This window comes from Neopsephotus bourkii, unplaced genomic scaffold (genome assembly GCF_033783945.1).
Source record: "Neopsephotus bourkii isolate Nb327-2 ecotype Australia unplaced genomic scaffold, CSIRO-AGI_Nbou_v1 NB_941, whole genome shotgun sequence".
In the NCBI taxonomy this organism is placed as follows: domain Eukaryota; kingdom Metazoa; phylum Chordata; class Aves; order Psittaciformes; family Psittacidae; genus Neopsephotus; species Neopsephotus bourkii.
The window spans coordinates 3,544,843-3,564,497 of record NW_026901435.1 but is presented as its reverse complement, the minus strand read 5'-3'; the positions used below and the strand labels follow the sequence as shown (position 1 = coordinate 3,564,497).

Genomic DNA, 19,655 nt, shown 5'->3' with positions numbered 1-19,655 from the left:
TCACAGTATGTTAAAATTTTATCCACCGTCAATAGTGAGGCATTAGGAAGAATAAATTTGCTGTGGCAACTGGTGTTGAATTAATAGTGCTGATTAAAACCATTTTTTGGTCATCTGTCCAGTTTCACTATTGCAATTTTGGTTTAACAAGAATATTTAATCACATTTCCACATGCTGTCTGAAATCCTTTGTTTCCTGAGTTAGAATGCTAAAGTAATGATGCCAAAACTTTCATACTATATTGAGATTCAGAAGCCAGTATTCTAGTGCTGTAATTGATGCCATTATGGATGTTTATAATGTGGTGTATAATTGGTCACCACTAGCAATATAAAGCTTTTGAACCTCTAGCCTACAGTAAAGCTTGGATGATAACTACTTTTGAATTTCAGTTGTTCTGACTTTATATGCTGGATTAATTGAACATGTTACGCTGTGAAGGCACTGGTGTCTGAGACTTCTGAAACTCTCCCAAATGTTTCATAGAATCATAGAATGATGTCTTGTATATATCTGTATGTTCCTGTTCACTAATCTTCAAGAACCAGTTGTAAAATTGGAAATTAACTGCATACTGTAGTAAAAAATAGGCAAGAGTTTGCTTTGGAAAACAGGTTTGTTTTGGTTTTTGTTTTTGTGTGTTTTTTTTTTTTTTGTTTTTTGGGGGGCTTGGGGGGGGTTGTTTTTTGTTTTGAGTTTTGTTTTTTTTTTGTAGAATCTAACACACACTTTGTATTGATCCAGGGAAACTACCAAAAATGTCAGTTACTGGCTGATATAACAGAAAATGTAACAGATATAATAGAAAAAGAAAAAGGCTTTAAGAAGCCTTTTGTTTTTCTGTCAAAATATTAATTCTTTACTGATGAGGCTGCTTTAATGTAGAAACACTTTAATGTTTTCTGGTTTACAGTTTGTCTGTGATATGAGTTTTGAGCTTTTAATAGTATTTAGCTAGTCCAGCAACAGAAAATGAAAAGCTGTCTTCAACAAGAGTTTTAGGAAAGTATTTTAATTTACAGGGGTTTAGAATCTCTCCCTTCTCCTCTATAGTTAAATGAAACATCCAAAAGTGTATTTTGCATTATGGCCAAGATAGGCCGTAGTGATTAGTGCCTTCAGCACAATTGTCAAGATTTATTCTTAATAGAAATATTAGATACCTTAAAATGTTTTTTTCTGTGGGAGTTTGTCTTTTGTAATCCAAAAGAATGTTTATTAATGGACATCTGTATGAAACAATATAAATACCAAAGAAAAGGCTAGTGTATAGAAAATCCTTCCAACAAAACAGAACAATATAAGCAGTACAAGAAATATATTAATCTGACAGCTATCAGCCAACTTGCTTTCATTTTAATACTTTTTTAAAATACTGTTCTGTTGGTAAACAGGGGACTTCATTGAAAGTAGAGCTTCAGTCAGTATCTAGAGACTTTCTTGAACTGGAGCCAAACTCCATGTGGCCTTCTTTCAGCATTTAGTCTCTGGCCCTGGAATTTGTCCTAAAAAACATCTCAATAGTTCTGTAGAGTTGCTTTAAGGATTTTCACTGGGCTTATTTATTTAAGTTCCCTGAAGATTGCATTCCTGATAGTGAGATGCACTGTACTTCAGTAATTACTCAATGTTTTCAGTCACCAAAACCTTAGACTAATAAAAACTGAAAGAAAAAATAAAACCATCATCACTGTGGTACTTTACAGCATTGGTGGGTTTTGTTGTATATAAAGAAATTATTATTAAAAATAACCTTGTTCTGTCAGGCTGCACAGTGCTTCAAAATCACAAAAACTAAATTGGTTTTGGCAATTTTAGAAGTGCTGTTTGTGTGTTTGTGATTTGGAATTATTAACAAAATGTCTACAGGTGCCAGCTTGCCTTTTTTTTTTTTTTTTTTTTTTTTTTTTTGAGTCTAGCAATAATAACATCTTCAGGTGTTTCAAAGCGTCTTTTAGGAAATTTTTTGCCTTTTGTGTATGGTTGAGGGGGATGCTATAGCAAATAATCCTGTTTACCAGCAGGAAGGTACTGAAGATTAAGGCACTAATTTTTAACAGGATTGTTTTAGCAATAAACCTTCGTGAGACATACTGAAACCTTGACAATTACTTTTCAGTTTGGGAACATTGTGTCTAACACTCCAGTAAAACGTCGTAAAGTTATTTCTCAAGAGATTCTAACTGAGACTGTACCACTAAGTTATCAAAATTCCTGTGAAAGTGTCATTCTGAACTGTCGAAGTATACGAATAGGAACACTACGAAGAATGGTAGTGGAACCTGTGATTGTAAGTAAACTTGTTATTTGACAAATTAGGTTCAGGTTTTGGTGGGCACTGTTATTTTCATACTTGAATAACGTATTTTGCCTTTTCCTGGAGTAGTAAGTTTCTCTAATTTCAGAGGCTGTGATTCCCAAAGGATCACCAAGTACTGTTATGTACTAACGCATATGATCTAGTTCTGGTGTTTAATAGAAACATCATGCTTTCACATCTCTTGAAAACCCTGTTTACGTGCTTGGGGAGGGGCTTGTGGATGAATGTGCATTTGTTAAGAGCATTGAAGACAACAGCTACAGGAATAAACATGTCTGCAGGTGAATAATTTTACTTCTGTCGAACAATATTTTTTTGTTAGCCTTCTAAGGTACATGGACACTTTTAAGGAGACATTGAATGTTAGCTGTATGCAGTAAGCAAGATAAAATGCATACTTCTTGCTGGAGTAATCACATAAATAGCAGAGAGGTATTGATCGTTCTTTCCACCTCTGCAAAACCCTATTGCTTGATTTGGTTAAATACTGATACTGATAGGTGACATTCTCTTCTGAGGATTTATCTTTTTTTTCCTTATAATCTGTGGCATTTCTCAGAGTATTTTAAACCTTTTTGAAAATGGTGTACTTAAATCTTAGGTTTCCACAGTTACGATGACTGAGACACTGAATAGTTAGGAAAGATTTACTTGCTTCATTGAGTTGTGCTAAAATGTACACTTTGGTTTGTTTTTTTTTAAATTGTATTTTACATTTTTATTTTTATTTTTTCATTACTTAAGTACTTAATCAAATAAAGTATGTTTGTTAACAGCTAGAAGATACTAAGTCAGTTTTGGTTTGGAGAAGGTGTGAAATCTTACTGTTGTGTTATCTTCCACAGTTTTGCCTGGATTATATCAAAATACGCCTAGAAAGTCAAGAAGGTGAGCACATCTTTCATTTCATGTTAATACTCATTATATGTATGCTGAATGAAGAAACTTATTAAAAAGGAATTATCAAGTGAAAGGAATTATCAAGTTGAATCATAATGAAATGTTGATTCTGCCTTTGTCGTGTACATAATAAATTATATGATTTTGCATCATCTCTGCCTTCTACTGACAGAAAGAATTTCACAGATAGCAGGAATTAGCAATTTGTGGCGTGCTTGCAACTGGGTTATTAGTTTTTCCCCTTCATCGTAGTATTCTGGTGATGGTTGGCAAAGGTTTTCTTGAAAACAATTAACAAAAAAAAAAGAGGCAAGAGTAACTTCCTATAAAAGGTGTTACCTCTTTAACACTTTCTTAGTTCTTTCATTTGAGAGGCTGTAAAAGCCACCCAGCTGTGTTAGACCTTTCCTGTCTATATCTCCCTTGCAAATTTTTTCTTCTCTAGCCTAAACTTAGTATATTTCATGTTACTGAAAGAAATGCAGTGGCATAGTTTAGGAAATGGCGAGCTTACAACTGTTGCTCTACTTCGTTTTCTTTTGTAGGATTTTGCTTGGAGCTTGAAAACAAGCTTTGCCTCCTTTTGTTAATCTTAAATTTCCATGAAGATGCAGTCCTACTGAATTTTATATTTTGGTATTTGTAAAAGAGTACTATTGCATTTTGGCATTCTTATATGCAAAAAGGTGTCTGACAACCTGTGAAGATAGGTGTATCCTTTGGTAACTGAAGTGTTTAAGTTTCTGTTGCATCTAAAATAGAGATGCATAGAAACTACCACTTTTCATGTATTAAATGTATTAAACCCCCCCCCCCAACCACTAAAAAGCTTATTAAAATTTGTAGTAAATATCTGTCAGTTTTTAGTCAGAACAGCTTCGTGGTAAAGTTACTTCCATGGGACTTGATCACTCAATAGCATAAAAATGGCAACTCGTTAAATGATGTTTCTGCGTTTATTGGAACATTTGCTATTTAGGGTTTTTTTGAGTTTTGCATCTGGAGGAAGATGGGTATACTCCCACCTAGCTCCATTTTGGTGAACTTCATCACCGTAGTATGATTTGTTTAAATACAAGTAAGGGTCTCAAAATAAAAGTGACACCTACTGTTTTCTCTTTAGGATGATTACAATCGTCATGCTTTTTCATGGAAAGGCAAATGCTTTCAGCAGCTGTAGAAACACAGCAGTACTGTCCTGTCTTGAGCCTGTTTTTACATGTATAAATATATGTCAAGTTCTCAAAATTTTCGTCGCTTTTCTTCTCAGTTTTCTGCAACTCCCAACTGGTATTTCAAGGAAACAGCTTTCTAATATGTAAAAAAACCTGTTCTTGTTGCCTTTAATGGATAAGTCCTATTGTCTGTCTTATGTCAGTGTTACAGGAAATACTGTTCACAGGTTAAGGCATTTATGGTAAAATATGTTATGCTTGTCTTCATGCAATATAAATATAATTTAAATTTTCATCTGAAGAGTAGACAGTCTTCCTCACACAGGAAATGCAGTATGCTTCATCTCAGTGTAAACAGTCACGAGGAGACCAACTAAGTCATGTTTTGACAATGTTCTCTATCTAGACACAGTTAAAGGACCTGTATGCTTCAGTTAAATAGGTTGAGTCTAGGTTTAAGTTGGGATTGTCATTACTATGGTCTGCTTCTGAAAGTGAGAAATTAGGTAAAATGAATTAAGTGCTTTCATTTAGGAAGGAGAAAACTGGCTGACAGGCCGTACCCAGAAGATGGCGGTAAATAGCTCCTTTACAGACTGCCTACCTGTCACAAGTGGTGTCCGGCAGGGATCAGTATTGGGCCCAGTGCTTCTTAGTATCTTCATAAGTGATGTGGAAGATAGCATTAAGTGTACCCTGCCAAAGTTTGCTAAGGATACCAAACTGTGGGGGGAAGTAGACACTTTGGAAAGGAGAGCCACCCTGCAGGATTACCTGGATAGACGGGAAGAGTGGGCTAACAAGAACCTCATGAAGTTCAGCAAGGATAAGTATTAGGTCTTACACAGCTGGGAAAATGTAATCTAGGTGTGCAGCACAGGGTGGGATCTACCCAGCTGGGGAGCAGATCTGTTGACCGAGACTTTGGGGTCCTGACAAGACAGCAAGCTCAATATGAGTAAACAGGATGCAGCTGTGGCAGAGAAAACCAACAGGATGCTGGGTTGCATCAACAGATGCATCACCAGCAGAGATAAAGATGTTATTATCCAACTCTACATAGTGCTTTTCAGGCCACACTTGGAATACTGTGTTCAGTTTTGGTCACCACTATACAAAAAAGAAATGGAGAGGCTGAAGAGGGTCCAGAGAAGGGCCACAAAGATGATCGAAGGATGGGAAGCCTGACATGTGAGGAAAGGCTGAGAGAACTGGGTTTGTTCATCCTAAATAGAAAGTCTCAGAGGAGACCTTATCACCGTGTTCCAGTGAAGGGTTGGTACAAAGAAGATGGAACTTCTTTTTACAAGGAGTCCCATGGAAAAGACATGGGGTAATGGCACAAGTTACTCCTGGGGAGATTCTGACTGGACACGAGAGGAAGAATTTTCACAATGAGTACAATTAGCCATTGGAATAATCGCCACAGGGAAGTGGTGGATTCCCCAACTTTGAACACTTCTAAGATTCAGCTGGATGGGGTGCTCAGCCATGTAGTCTACACTGTTGTTGCCAAGAAAGGTCTGAGCAGACGATACTTGAGGTCCCTTCTAGCCTGGTATTCTGTGATTGAAAATTGAAGTATTATGATACACACTGAGGTATTACAGCCTAGCTTTGGAAAACTTTCTTTTACAAAAAAAAAAAAAAAAGAGGGAAGGAAAGAGTCATAAATGAATTGTCATCTACAGATTTTCATTTAGTTGCTAGCTTCGTTCTCTCCTATGTAAGTCCTTAGAGAAAGGAGAATCAGGGCAAGGAAACAGGCTAGTTAGATAATGCACCATATTTCTACTGCCCAGTGGGTTTGAAGGGAGTATGTTGTTGCTACAGCCTGACTTAGAGCTGGGCTGCTTCTTCCCCAGTTAGTGGAACCAGAGGTATTTGAGGTTTAGAAGAAAGGAGCACTGCTTTGCTGTGCAGAAGCCCTGGTGGCCACCACTTGCTGTCTGCAGCCAGTGAATACTTGCTTTCGGTAACTGTTTAACTATTTTCCTTGGCTGTACAGGTAGCCAACAGAAGGGAGGAAGTATAGACTATTTATTTATTTATTGATTGATTGATTTATTTATTGATTTCTTGATTTATCATATGGTTTTCTGCAGTTATACTCAGGGTGATGCAAATTGGGTGGTAATAGTTCTACTAATTTTCACTCACCATCTGTCTGACCAAGATATATTTACAAATTTAACTGGATAAAAGCCTAAGTATTTTCAGGAATTCCCTACAGCGTCTCTTCCCTTTTACAGGGAAAGGAGGAGGAGCAGACATGTTGCATTGATTTATTTATTTATTTTTATTTATTATAAGGACTTTATGTTGGCACCTGTTTTCTATCCTGTTGATGGCATGGCTCCTACATAGCCTCTGTGGTGGAGGCTGCCACTAAATAAAGCTTTAACTGATTACCATTGATAATTTTTCTAATGATCATTCATCATTCTTTTAATTTTGAAGTTATTTTTCATAAGGGAGCTTGATCAAAGGTAAGTCTACAAAGAAGGTTTTACAAACCTATTGTTGTAAAATATGACATAGCAATAGTTATGAATTTAAATCACTGGAAATTGTGGTTTTTCTGTGGAATTAAAACTGGATTAAAGTTGGTGAGAAGAAAATACTTTGTTTCTGATTACTTTCCTGACAGGTGAGAGTGGAGGAGTTTGGTTTGTCTTTTAAGGTATTAACAGGCATTGCTTCCTGAATATGGGTTAATTTCAGACTTTAGAATGCTTTTGATAAAGTTAATGGGCACATACTGATTCCTTGTTAAAATCAAAGGAGAAATTGCAAAGGAAGCCTATGTATTTTTACTATAATTTAATATAATGCCATTATTTTCTTCTAGAATCAGAAAGTGATATCCGAGAAATTAACCTGAAAACTTCAGAACTTACCAAATGCGAATGGTGTAGTGTACGAAAATTACCAGTAGTTTTCTTACAAACAGTACCATCAACCTGTAGTAGCCTGAGAGAACAACTGAAAATGAGTAAAGATAATGTCTGGTACGAATGTAAAGGAGACAGTAAGTAAAACAATTTTAGTCTACTGTTTTCTTTAAATTGCTTTTTAATGTTTTGCATCTTGACAGTGAACAAAACACTAAAATTGGCATCATTGGCAGGGGCAGGTGTCATGTTTTTCCAGACTATCACCTTCCCAGGCTGATGAGGAGTACAGTTCAGAACAGCCTGTCAAAACTGTAGTCTTCTGTCTGTCCACACACGTGCTAGTTACAACAGTTAAGTCAGTTTAGGATAGCTTCTTTCCACTAATATTTGTACTGAATGTGAAAGCAAGTCTCTTTAGCTTTTGGGACTTTATGTTTATAGGACAGTTTTGGGTTATACTTCCATCTGCTTTCTGTGCTATTCTGCTTACAGGCCTGAGTTTAAGTAGAAACTGTGTGAGTTGGTTTGTTTTTCCCCATATACTTGTAGTGATTTTGTAATGTAGACTAATGCCTGCTTGGAAACTTAAGTAGATTCTCTTCAGGTATCTTAACATTAATTTCAACGTAGTTTTCCTCAAGGTTCTAGCATCTTAATATGGACACTATTTTTTTCTAAATTAGCATAGTCCTCTTCCCCTTAAATAGGCTTTTCTTTAGGTTAAATTTTGTGGTTATTTATACTTGCACTCAGCTTCATAGATACATGTTGCATTCGAATGGAGGAAGAACACTTTCAACAATCTCAGAACTGTGTGCTTCCAACACATAATACTATTTTAATAAGCTCATCCACTTCCTATAAAAAGTATGAGCTGTAAGGAGTATTATAATTACAAAGTAATTAGCATACCGGGATGCTAGGGACAGCCCTGGGAGTAGGCATTAGACCCCAAGTGAACACAGGTGTTCACAAGTGAAAAAAGAAAGCCTCCTGAGTTGTCTGTAGAGAAATCCTTCCTTCATGTCTCTCAGCCTTTCTCTCCCTAGCTTTTCACTCTGAGGCTGTGGTGCTGAGCTAGTTTTATACCCAACTGCTTTATTGTACTTGATGCTTAGGAGTACTTTGTGATAAGACTGTTGCGATTTGCTTTGTGAGCAGTGTAATTACTGTAAGCCTGATTCCATAGCTGTGTAAGCAGTTGTATTTGTGTTCCCAAAATAGGACCTCTCTAAACCCAGTTATCCACCTAAATTCTGTAGGTGATGAATTGGGAAATATGCTACTGAAGAATTATTTTTTGGGACAGTTGGCATGCTGAGTTAAAAATAAGCAAAAGGAAATGGTTATGCATATGTCTGAAACTCTTCTTGTCTTACAGAAAAACAGGTCCCTGCTGCTCTGAGTTAGCCAGCTATGTGAGACTGGGGTTTGCAGCCTGAATCCTGTTCCTGTGTTTTAACTGCCTAAATCCTCCTAGTGCAATTTGCTGCTTATTTTTCAGATTGTGTGAATAGGTGATATTTACACAATAGCTGATTGATCTGACACACATTCTCCAACTTTTGGTAAAGGGGTAGGGTGACCTGTTGAAGCCACTGTACCAAAAAAATTACAGATTTATTAGGGCTACCAGGAGTAAGCATGAGCAAATATGGTATTCTTCTCACAGAATGTTCACCACAGGCAGAGAGGTTTTTGATTGTTTGTTACAGAACCTGAAAGCAGGGCTTTGCTCTTCCAGGTGGTGAGATCCCTTTACCTGTGTAGGAGATGAAGATTTTGATTACTGTGACATTTTCAATTCCTTTCTTTCTTCAGATGCATACTTCTTAGAAATGAAACTGGTTGCTAGTGGATTTGAGATCCTTAAGAGATTTCTGTTTCTATGGTAACAGAAATCTGATCAGAGAAAAAGAACTTTCTTTCATGAAATTTCCATTACAGGTTTTCATACTTCTGTAACCAAAACATGTGCCTATAATCAGTAAGAGTAGTTTTATTAGAACTTGGTGCCTCTAATGTGTGTTATATGGTTTATATCCACTTTTTCAAAAAACGTCATGCTTATTTTCCCATTTAAGTCTGGAAACAGTAATCTCAAAAATGTGCTTTTTTTCCCCTCCTCAGTATTCTGTTCCATTTGGTCTCTAAGCAGTGGTTTTGTGTCCTCCTTGCTAGCTGCCCCAAGTTAAAGCAGTATCTTTTTCAATCTGTCACTTTCTCACAAACTCTGTTGTCTGAAAGACCTGACATGTAGATGTCAGTGCTGTATATACATGTAAAAATGATTCTTGTAGACTGTGTTAGCTAAAAGGCTAGGGACCTCTGGGCTTATATGCTGTGACTTTAATATGTAAGATTTTCAAAAGGCAATAATGTCACCTTATAGGATACAGTTCTCCTAATAAATTTCCACAGATGGATATACATCAATCACAAATTGTTTTTTGTATTTCGCTTTGTTGTTTGGTGTTTTTTTTTTTTTTTTGAGAGAATTGCTCTAGCCTTTTTAGCATTGACCTGGGAGAAACTAGGGCATGGTGTTTCTGTATATAGAGAGGAAATTCTGCTGATACATAATTTCTGGAATTGTATTGAAACAGTAGGATTATAGAAAAACAGTAGAACTATAATAAGAAAAAATAAAGAAGATAATGTTAAATGAAGAATAAAGAAAAATGTAGGTAGAAGGGCTTCGTAATTAATTTTTCTATCTGTATTACTGCTTGCATATATTTTCAGCAGTGCATGCGGATGTTGGCACGTGAGCCTTTGAAATCTGTTCATTCTTGCAACGTATTGTTTCTAAAGGATAATTTTCTCTCTGCTTTTTTGTAGGTCAAGAAGAACAGTATATAATTTTGATTTTTGAAACTGGTCTTGATCCTCATGCAAACTCAATATTTGAAAAAATTATTACTGACATTGGTATTAGAAATAATATTTCTGACTTCTTTGTGAAAATTTCCTTTGAAGAAGCCAACGGCAGGCTTGTTGCTTTTACCAAGTGCTTGGAAGACAATTCCAAAGGAAGCCCATCTCACAGAGAAAACAAAATAAAAAATGTAATTATATTTTTGTCAAAGTCATTATATTATTTGGGTTACAAATACACTAAAGGTAGTGTGCTAGTCACCAGAGCACCCCAAAATTATCAACAATTTCTGCTGGCTTTTATATGAGGATTCTCAGACTGCATCATGGTGGGTTATGAAACTATGGGAAATACTCTGTGCATTCATGATATGTTTTAGTGTGGTCCACAAGAAGTGTTGCAATTTAAAATTACTAAGGGATGAGAAATTTCTACTATAATTAGACAACAAAAATGTTTCCAAATTAATCTACTGGTAGAATGGTAGTATTTTAAACAAGAAATTAAGTTGCAATGTTGTAGTTAAATTTAATCAGTGCTTTCTTCAAACAAAATGTCCTCTTAAAGAATTTGAAAGATTTGTGACTCTGCAAGAGATAAGAACAGACCTAAATGTAAGGAAACAACAAACACTTGGAAGTCTTCGCAAAAGCAGTGGGTATTACACTGCTGGACTTCTTAAAGCTTTATTACCTTTTTCATAAATTTGAGCACACTATGCAAATTGATTTTGACTTTATTCTGTTAAGGTTGCTTCTGAATCCAAAATGCAGCAGCGAAATAAACAGTTACCATATTTTGATGATGATGAAGAAATTGGAGAACCACATACAGTATTTATTGGTCCTATTGAAAAGTAAGATGTCTATCTTTGCCCTGTATTGATTCTCGGAGGTTTTTTTTCATCCTGTCATACTTACTATTGATTATATTTTGTTTTTTTCTTTTCAGGTTGATAGTTTATCCACCTCCTCCAGCTAAAGGTGGTATTTCTGTGACCAATGAAGACCTCCATTGTCTAAATGAAGGAGAGTTTTTAAATGATGTTATTATTGATTTTTATTTAAAGTAAGTTTTATTTCAAATCAGTTTTTAGTTGTCTTTGAAACTTGAAAAATTCTTACACTAAAAATTCATAAGTCAGTTGTTAATACTTGGTCTCCAAGTATATATAGCTCTAAATTTAAAGGTTGTTTTGTATCTTTGCTAGAAATTTTGGTTTCTCTGCTGTCCTGCTTGACAGTGACATTGTTCTCACTTGGAAGAAAGGTTCTTTAAAATTTCTTAGCATCTGAAGAGGAATTTTAACTGAAAAAAAGGCATTTTTTAAGTTCACTTGTTTTTTTTCCTGAGTATTTGTAGTCCATGGAATTTCATTTGTTCTGATTAACATAATACATAAATTATTTTTTTGTGTGTCACTGATGCTACAGCTACAACCTACATTGTTATGTGTGGCTGTGTTTATGCTACACATAAAGCACGTGTGTATAATTTTCAGTCTACTAAAATATTTTAGAAGTAAAAAGAAGATCGGTGCATCACTCTGGGAGTGTTTGTAGGCTGTTACAAACTGTGAATCTTTCCTAGATTTTATATGTATTCCTTATGTCTTTATGTAATATATTCACTGAAAATTTATCTTGCTGCCATGACATAAAAACAAATACAACAGCAGCAAAACAATTTGATTGAACAGAGAACTTAATATCTTGAAATATTGGCACAGATTTTGCCTTAATTAATTCCTGTGGTTAGTTAGCTCTAATACTCTTATCTCTTTTGTGAAAGGCTGTAACAGTGTGGTGGGGAGGTAGCACTGTTGGCAGTCCTTTTTACTTTTGTGATGAATACTTTGATGAATTCACCTCCATGAATTTTTTCTTTTGCTTTTTTATTTTTACTAACTAGATACTTGGTACTTGAAAAACTGAAAAAAGAAGATGCTGATAGAATACATGTGTTCAGTTCTTTCTTCTATAAACGCCTTAATCAGAGGGAAAGGAGAAATATTCATGAAACTTCGAACCTTTCGTAAGTCTGTTGATAAGTCAGTTTAACTAAGAGCTAAGTAGAGGGAAGACTACAAGAAGAGGTGCTTTACAGAGGTAAAATCCTTACAGACAATACTGTGATACCAACAGAACTCTAGGAAGCATCCAGACCTATAACAAACATAAAATACAGCTTGAAAATCTTAAGAAGCTGTTAAGGTGAAAATATCTGGAAAAGTAGTCTTTCACTTAAAATAGGCCACCCTACAAATCATGTGTTTTTCTTGCAGAATACAACAAAAACGACATGGGCGAGTAAAAACATGGACACGACATGTTGACATTTTTGAGAAAGATTTCATTTTTGTTCCCCTTAATGAAGCGTAAGTAAACGAACCTTTCTATCACAGTCAGTAAAGGTTTAAGTCTCCTCCTTCTGAAACTGAAAGTTATAGTGTGAATTGAAGCTAAAAAATAAGAGAATAAACATACTTTTCCAGGTGATTAAAAAAAACCAATTGTGAACCTTTTAAGTTCATTGTTGTAGTCTAAGAAGTATCAGACAGAATAAAGACTGAGAAAAAAATGAACTTTTCTGAGTACTTCTTCTGAACCAATTCAGAGAATCAGTTTTACCTGGTTCTCTGAAGTTCGTTCTTCTAAGCAGTTATTGCTGATAATTTTTGGATTTACCTTTTTCAGCCCTTACTTTTTGTTGTGATGAGATCTGTATGGTTTACGTGAAATCATTCCTTAGTTATATGAAACCTATATTGGAAGAAAATGCAATTGAAAATCTCTACTGCCCTATATTTAGAGCTTTATTTTTTTTCTTTATATCCATTTGTCCTGATAAGTTTCTTGGGTCAGGAAGCAGACAGATAGCATTCTAATAGTTAAGGAGTTTTAATGGTGTTTGCTTTCTTTAAGATAAGAGCAAGTTGTCACACACACATTTCCATGTTTCATTAATAGAATCTAAGCTGTCCTTAGTATTTAGGAATGTTAAACAGCTGTATTTAAAATATATACAATAAAAACATAAGCAAAGGACAGAGAGACAAGATAATTGTAACTGATATATCATAGGCATACTTAATGGGTCTTCCAGTAATTCAGAGAAGTTTGGGGTTTTTTTTAATTAGACTGTCTTGAGTGAAGTATGTCTAGGTACTATGCCATTGTGCAGTGGGAGGAAAATTTCTCCTCCCCATCTGAATTCTGAGGCTAGCTGTAGAGAGGCAGTTATGAGGTAAGTGACCACAGATCTATTGTAAAGTTGAAAGTAAGTCCTTTAGAAAGCCGTTTACAGGTATGGACTTTAGATTTTGAGATGCAATGACCTCTGTATAGCTATGGGAAGTCAGCCAGCCCTTAGGTGGTTAAAATGACTCAGTTGTAAGATAATTCTCCCTGTTCACTGCAGGCTTCATCCTTGTCATCCCTCTCATCTGAAGCTTTAAATACGATAATTTTGAGGTATCTGTCACCTAAATTTTTGTTGCTTTAGAGCTTGTTGCATAGTTTACTTCCCACCATCCTCTCTTGTGTCATTCACACATCTGTATAGGAGAAATCATAGAATAGATGAGACTGATAATGCTGCAAATAACAGCGTGACTTAGAATTCACCTGAAAATGAAAATAAATAGTTCTGTGGTTTTACAATAATTAGTTATATTGCTACTATCTTAACACGTAGTAGTTTTCACTGTCTTGTACTGATAAGGAACTAAAGCAATGTCTACCTTAGCAAGTAGTGCAGGTCCATAGAAGTGAATTTGCAAGTTTGTACTGAAGGCGTGATGTTCATATCGTATGTGAGTTGGGGATTTTGCTTTGGATTAGCTTGGTCTTATAAATTCATCAAGTAGTGATTAGAGCTTGAATACTGTGCTCTTGGTGTACATCTTTCATCTGGAGGCAGTGCTATTCACACTTTCTGGAACTGGCCTTCAGTGTGAACTGAAACTTGGTAAGTGGTGATAGTAGGATATTCTTTTTGCAAAAGTGATTTCCCGATATGTACAGTAAGAATATTGCAGAGAGGAAAAAACAAGTATCCAGGGAGATGAGAAAGTTGTGGTTTGACAGATTGGGAAATCATGGTGGTGGTGGTTTGGTTTTTATTGTTTTCAACCTGCCTTCTGGCAATGAAAGCATAAATTATATCTTTTAATTACAATTAATTTATTTATTTATTGTTATTAGCTGCTAATATTTTTCTTGGATGCACCTTGCAATTCTGTATACCCTCAAACACGTCACTTTCCCCATGCCGCCAAATCCAACATTCAATTTTGAGGAACAAAAAGCTGAACTTTTTGGGGGGAGATACTAACATTTAGGAAAGAATTGGTGACTCAACAGTGAAATGCTCCTAGTATGGTAACTGGTATCAGAGGATAAAGAGGAGGCTAGGGAGCTACCTGGAGAAGAACACAAAACCCAGCACCCCATTATTTTCCATGTGCCTTACCATAGTTTCCAGGAGGATCTGCTCCATCGTCTTGCTGGGCACCAAGGTGAGACTGACCAGCCTGTAGTTCCCTAGTCTTCCTTTTTCCCCCTTTTTAAGTTCCAGAAAGTCTTTCCAGACTCTCCCATAACCACTAGTTCAGGGAGTGTGGGGTCATCATCTAACAAGTTGTCAAACTGCAGTAACTGGAGGTGGGCAGAATGATTCTAGAGGAGAATTACCTTCAGAAGAATATGGCTGATACAGCTACGACTATCTCTGTGTCCTTTGGCAGTACAGTCCTTTTTGTTCATGTCTCCAGTGGACATAGGTTGTTCTTTTAAAAGTTAAAAGCTCTTTTCTTTTTAGATCCAGATTAGTTTGCTAGTCTATTTACATAACTGGTACATAAAGCCTATATTAATAGAATCCACACAAATTCTACCGTTTGGCAATGCTTATATATTTAATGTTGTAGTTGTGGCGAATCAGTCAAGAAAAAATGCTTCCATACTTCATATGCTGCTTTCAGAGGCCACTTTAACTGCCTTCAAATTTCAATAGGATTGAGGCTTTGTAATCGTCTAAATTTTAATATGTGTGTTAGACATGCATTTTAAATGTGGTTTTTCTTTTTTTCCTAAATCACATTGTAGTAAGTCTTCACCTGCGTAATACATAGCTAGGTTCTGTTTTGCTATTTGCTGTAAAGAATCTATAGGGAATCAGAAAACCTTCAGAAAATTTCTAAATGGGGTCAGTCAGTATCTATTTGCAGTGCCTCAGTCCCTGAATTTGCTGCTGCTCCATTTCTGATGGAGTGCAAGTCAGTGAAGTCTGAAGAGGAAAGAGGAGATAAAAAGGAAACTGGGGCAAAACTTACTTTGTTCTGGGGGAAATAACTGGTTTTGGTCCTGAAAGGGTTAGAATGTCAGTTCTTTGAAAGGGTCAGTCAAAGGGACAACAAAGGGAGGACAACAGAATTGTGGTGACGGCATTACAAATACTCTTTTCTCCCCTTTTTAGTTCACTGTTGACAAGATTTCTTTAAAAATGTCAACTGTCATATACAATTGGAAGATCTCATAAGCAAAAGAATATGGGCAATTCAGCTGTACCATTAGATCTGACTAGTGTTACTAGTGCTGAACTACCAGAGAACATTATAGAGCCATAAAACATGAACTCTACAATCTCTGTCTCATGTAGTGAGAAAGAAAATGTTAAAAATGAAATAAGCTTTAATTAAGAGAAGGAAAAGAATGCAAATAGTATGAGCAAATTGAAATAAACTAACTGCATCATGTTAATGAGTTGGTGACTATTGAATGGAGTGATCTTACCTTTAGAGAAGATTCTGAAGGTTTGAGTAAAACCTGCCCAGAAAAGTGAACAGATATTACAATTTATCCTTAATAACTATGGGAGGTTTGGTGTTTTGTGTGTGTATGCACATAGGGGACACTCAGTATTTTGTTTATTTATTACGAACTCCAGGTTTAACCATGAGCATTAATGTATTAATTATTTTTTTTAACGTATTTTTTCCTTTTCAGTGCCCACTGGTTTTTGGCTGTCATCTGTTTTCCTGGCTTAGAAAAACCCAAATATGAACCAAATCCACACTATCATGAAAATGCTGCAACACAGCTAAAATCTTCCTCTTCAGATGGAGAGAGCAACACACCATCTCCTTTGCCAAATGAATTAGATGCACAAAACTCACCTTCCAAGGCCACGGCAAAGAAAATGTTGACCAAAAAGTTTAATACAGCTTTAATTGACCCAAACACTGAAACAGAGGACAGTGAGTCTTCGTGTTGTAGAAGAAGTCCTTGTAGGGGAAAAAGTGCTTTCAAAAAACTAAATCAAATAGACAGTGATGTGGAAGAACCTAACACTGTGGAATCAACATGCCATAAACTAGACCATCGGACTCTGGACGCGAATGGTATACAGGGTGAATTCACAGCTGCTAGCCAATCTATGGGTATGTAATTGTAAAAATATGCACATTTTAATAAAAAGAAATTGAGATTTCACATCTGCTACTACTTCTACAATTGTGTAAACTTCATATTTTGAAAGTTCAGTATGTGCTGAAGTTTGAGTGCTTGCAATATAAGTAATTTATAGCTGTTGCGTATTAAGTGTTTTTGTGGTTGTTGGCATAACTTTCATGGCAAAGGGCTGGAGATGAAAAACTGTTTTGCTAAATCAGATGAAGTTTTCAGTCGTGTGACCTTTTTTCGCACAAATAATTTTGTAGACCATTTTGCATCACTTAAGACTGTAATCGTTAAGGAAAGAACAGTAGTTAACTATGGATCCCCATAATGTATGTGCATGGAGGAGCTGAATTAAGATTGCTTCAGCAACCTTGCTTCTAGTGTGTTCCAGCATTTGAGGTTTTGCTTCAACACCATTAGGGTCTTTAATGCCCTTAGAGAAGGTATGTAAAAAGAATAAAAAGAAAAATAAATAAAAAAAATAATCACTTACATGACCTCCATGTTACATTTAGAGAGGCTTTCTTCATGCATTACTGCTGTGGAGGCTGATTTCAGTGCTCTGGAGCAGCATTTGTACCAAAGTGAGCTAACATACTTTTAAAGGCAGATGAAGGAAATAGGAAAAGATTGTTTTCTCTGTTCGCTGCAAGGTTTGGATCCTCTTCAGATACAGATTGTATTGGTGGCTGATGGTCATTCAGTTCCTGACTAAGTCACTCAGACTGCTTTGCTCAGCTATTGCAGATGGTGTACCTTTTTATTAATGTAGACATTTGTATATGTCACTGTTACAGTTTAAGGGTGAGATTCAGTTTGAGACTGACACTAGTAAATGTTTAGGCATCTAAGTTCAGATGGGCATCTAAACTTTCATTTCAGTCAGATGGAAGATGGGGGTATAAGCCTTGGGTTTTCTGCCCAGCTGTTGCTCCAGAAGGGTGTGGGTTTTGATTCTTGACCCAGCCAAATCCTAGGTATGTCCTTGATACCCTAGGCTATCTCAAAAGGTAGCAGATGACTCTTTGATAGTATAGTCAATGAAACCAAGAGACCACCTTTTCTTGTGCTAAAGCAGACAGAGTGGCTGTTCAGTTGAGTAGAACTAAGTCACATTAGTGTATGGCCTACTTCTTCTGCTAAGATCTTTTCAAAGATACGGAGTAAGGCTAATTCCCTAATTTGTCCCTGTGGAATTCCACTAGCAACCTCTATCCAAAGTGTTTCTTTAAATTCACTGTTGAAGTGTTTTCAAAAGCAGGTCTTTGACATTTTTTCCATTAGTTAATTCATTGCCCTATTTACTGTTCTTACAGAAATCCTGGTTTTCCTTAATAAGAATTATATCCTCCAGTGACACTGTAACCAACGCTTTTTTTTTTTAGTGATTGTTTAGATATATTATAGAGCCCTTTAAGGAAAGTTTTGTTACTAAGATTTTGGGGTTTGCTGGCATGAGTTATCAATTTTTCACTTATTTCCACATATTTTTCAATTTTTCACCTCAAAAATCTGTTCTGAAATTTTGCATGGTAGTATACTAAGACTAGTGAGCCTGTAGCCTTATGTATCTGCTTCTTTAACAGGTATAGCTGTAGCATTCAGTAATGTTTATATCTTCTGCTGCAGTTTCCCAGGTGACTAAATATGTAGAGAGAATAGGGAGTGAATTTACAAATACTTTTTTAATGTAGCAAACAGTGAAGCTTCACAAACATTTCTAAGCTGCTGCTCTCAGGAGAGCTGATCCTGCATTCTACCCTCCCTGGCAGTGGGTTCCCAAGCTGCCTTTTCCTTTTACCAGCACAAGTCTTCATATCACTGCACAGTGAATCTGATAAGGAAATGATTCAAGTAAAAAATAATAAGCTTGTGACTGTCTTTCTCAGTGTGGTCTATTGTGTGTGGGTATATTTGGTGTCATGGAAGAACCATGGGAAAGAAGGAATGGGAATAAGTGCTTATATAAGGATCCAAATGAGACTGTCGCTTTTGATGTCAGTAGCTTTTTATACTGTTTTAAAGGCTTCATGGAACTATAGGGTAATTTCATGATAGTTTTTAGTCTGTCTTTAGGATATTTTTACTTATTTCACAGAATAAGGAACATTAATGCTGCATTACTTTGAAGAAACTTTTCACTTTTGTTCATATGCATGAATAAAATATGTCAGCATTATCACAGTTATTGTGAGCAATCCTGGAGAAATTGAACGTGAGTTTGGTCTTCAATTATGATACAGTATTTGTTGTTTAAATATACTGCTATCTGTGATTGATACAGATGGATTGCACAAAATCAGGCTAAACTATAGTGAAGATTCAGCTGATGGCAGTAAACTAAATGAAGATGAGCTTATAGATTTTTCTGAAGACCAAGATAATCAGGTAAAGAATTCAGCAATTTTATTTTGGAAATGTAAATTGTTGATTTGTAGTTTGAATGGGCAGCTTAAAAGCTGTGTCCACGTTGTAAATGCGTCTAAAACTAGCTATCTTTACAAGTGTCAAATCCAAAGCACTGGCTACATAGACAATTTGCAAATTAGCTGGCAGGAAAGGATTGTACCTTCAGTCATTAAACTGTATAGTAGGAAACTGCTGTACTAATCCCACATTTAATATTTTGTGAGTCTTTTGCATAGTGACAACATTAGACAATGATTTTAGTGGAAACTCTGAAAGTCAACACATTCCTACCTTTCGTCTCTTCCACTCCCATGTTTACCTACCAGACCCAAGAACAAGTTACTCTTCTTTCAGCTGCTATTTCCTGGACATAAACAGACACCTTTATAAGTAGGTGCTACTTTGCTGTTTTGTTTCATTGATGCTTCTAATCACATTTAAACAGCGTGGATTTGTAATCAGGTAGTGTTCTTGTTCAGATTGGAAGAAGTTTTAGACCTGTGGAACAACTGATCATTAAAATGCCCTTTACTGATTCACTACGGGGTTTCAGGGTATTATACCACATCCCTGTTGCTTCTACAGTGTAAGTTCAACGCAAGCAAGCTAGGAGT

The 19,655-nt window shown here is 35.9% G+C and overlaps 1 protein-coding gene across 7 annotated transcripts in view; it reads left to right on the top strand.

Moving 5' to 3' along the window:
• Positions 1 to 19,655, top strand: part of SENP6 (SUMO specific peptidase 6) — an 80,504-nt gene that overhangs the window by 51,924 nt on the left and 8,925 nt on the right. For 6 of the 7 annotated variants that reach the window (XM_061358397.1, XM_061358398.1, XM_061358399.1 and 3 more), the window contains 10 exons: positions 2,121 to 2,291; positions 3,167 to 3,209; positions 7,248 to 7,427; positions 10,135 to 10,361; positions 10,921 to 11,027; positions 11,123 to 11,239; positions 12,083 to 12,205; positions 12,456 to 12,548; positions 16,180 to 16,613; positions 18,917 to 19,020. In XM_061358397.1, the coding sequence (XP_061214381.1) occupies positions 2,121 to 2,291; positions 3,167 to 3,209; positions 7,248 to 7,427; positions 10,135 to 10,361; positions 10,921 to 11,027; positions 11,123 to 11,239; positions 12,083 to 12,205; positions 12,456 to 12,548; positions 16,180 to 16,613; positions 18,917 to 19,020 (1,599 nt within the window). The remainder of the gene's footprint in view (positions 1 to 2,120; positions 2,292 to 3,166; positions 3,210 to 7,247; positions 7,428 to 10,134; positions 10,362 to 10,920; positions 11,028 to 11,122; positions 11,240 to 12,082; positions 12,206 to 12,455; positions 12,549 to 16,179; positions 16,614 to 18,916; positions 19,021 to 19,655) is intronic. The other variant, XM_061358401.1, reaches the window with a different exon arrangement.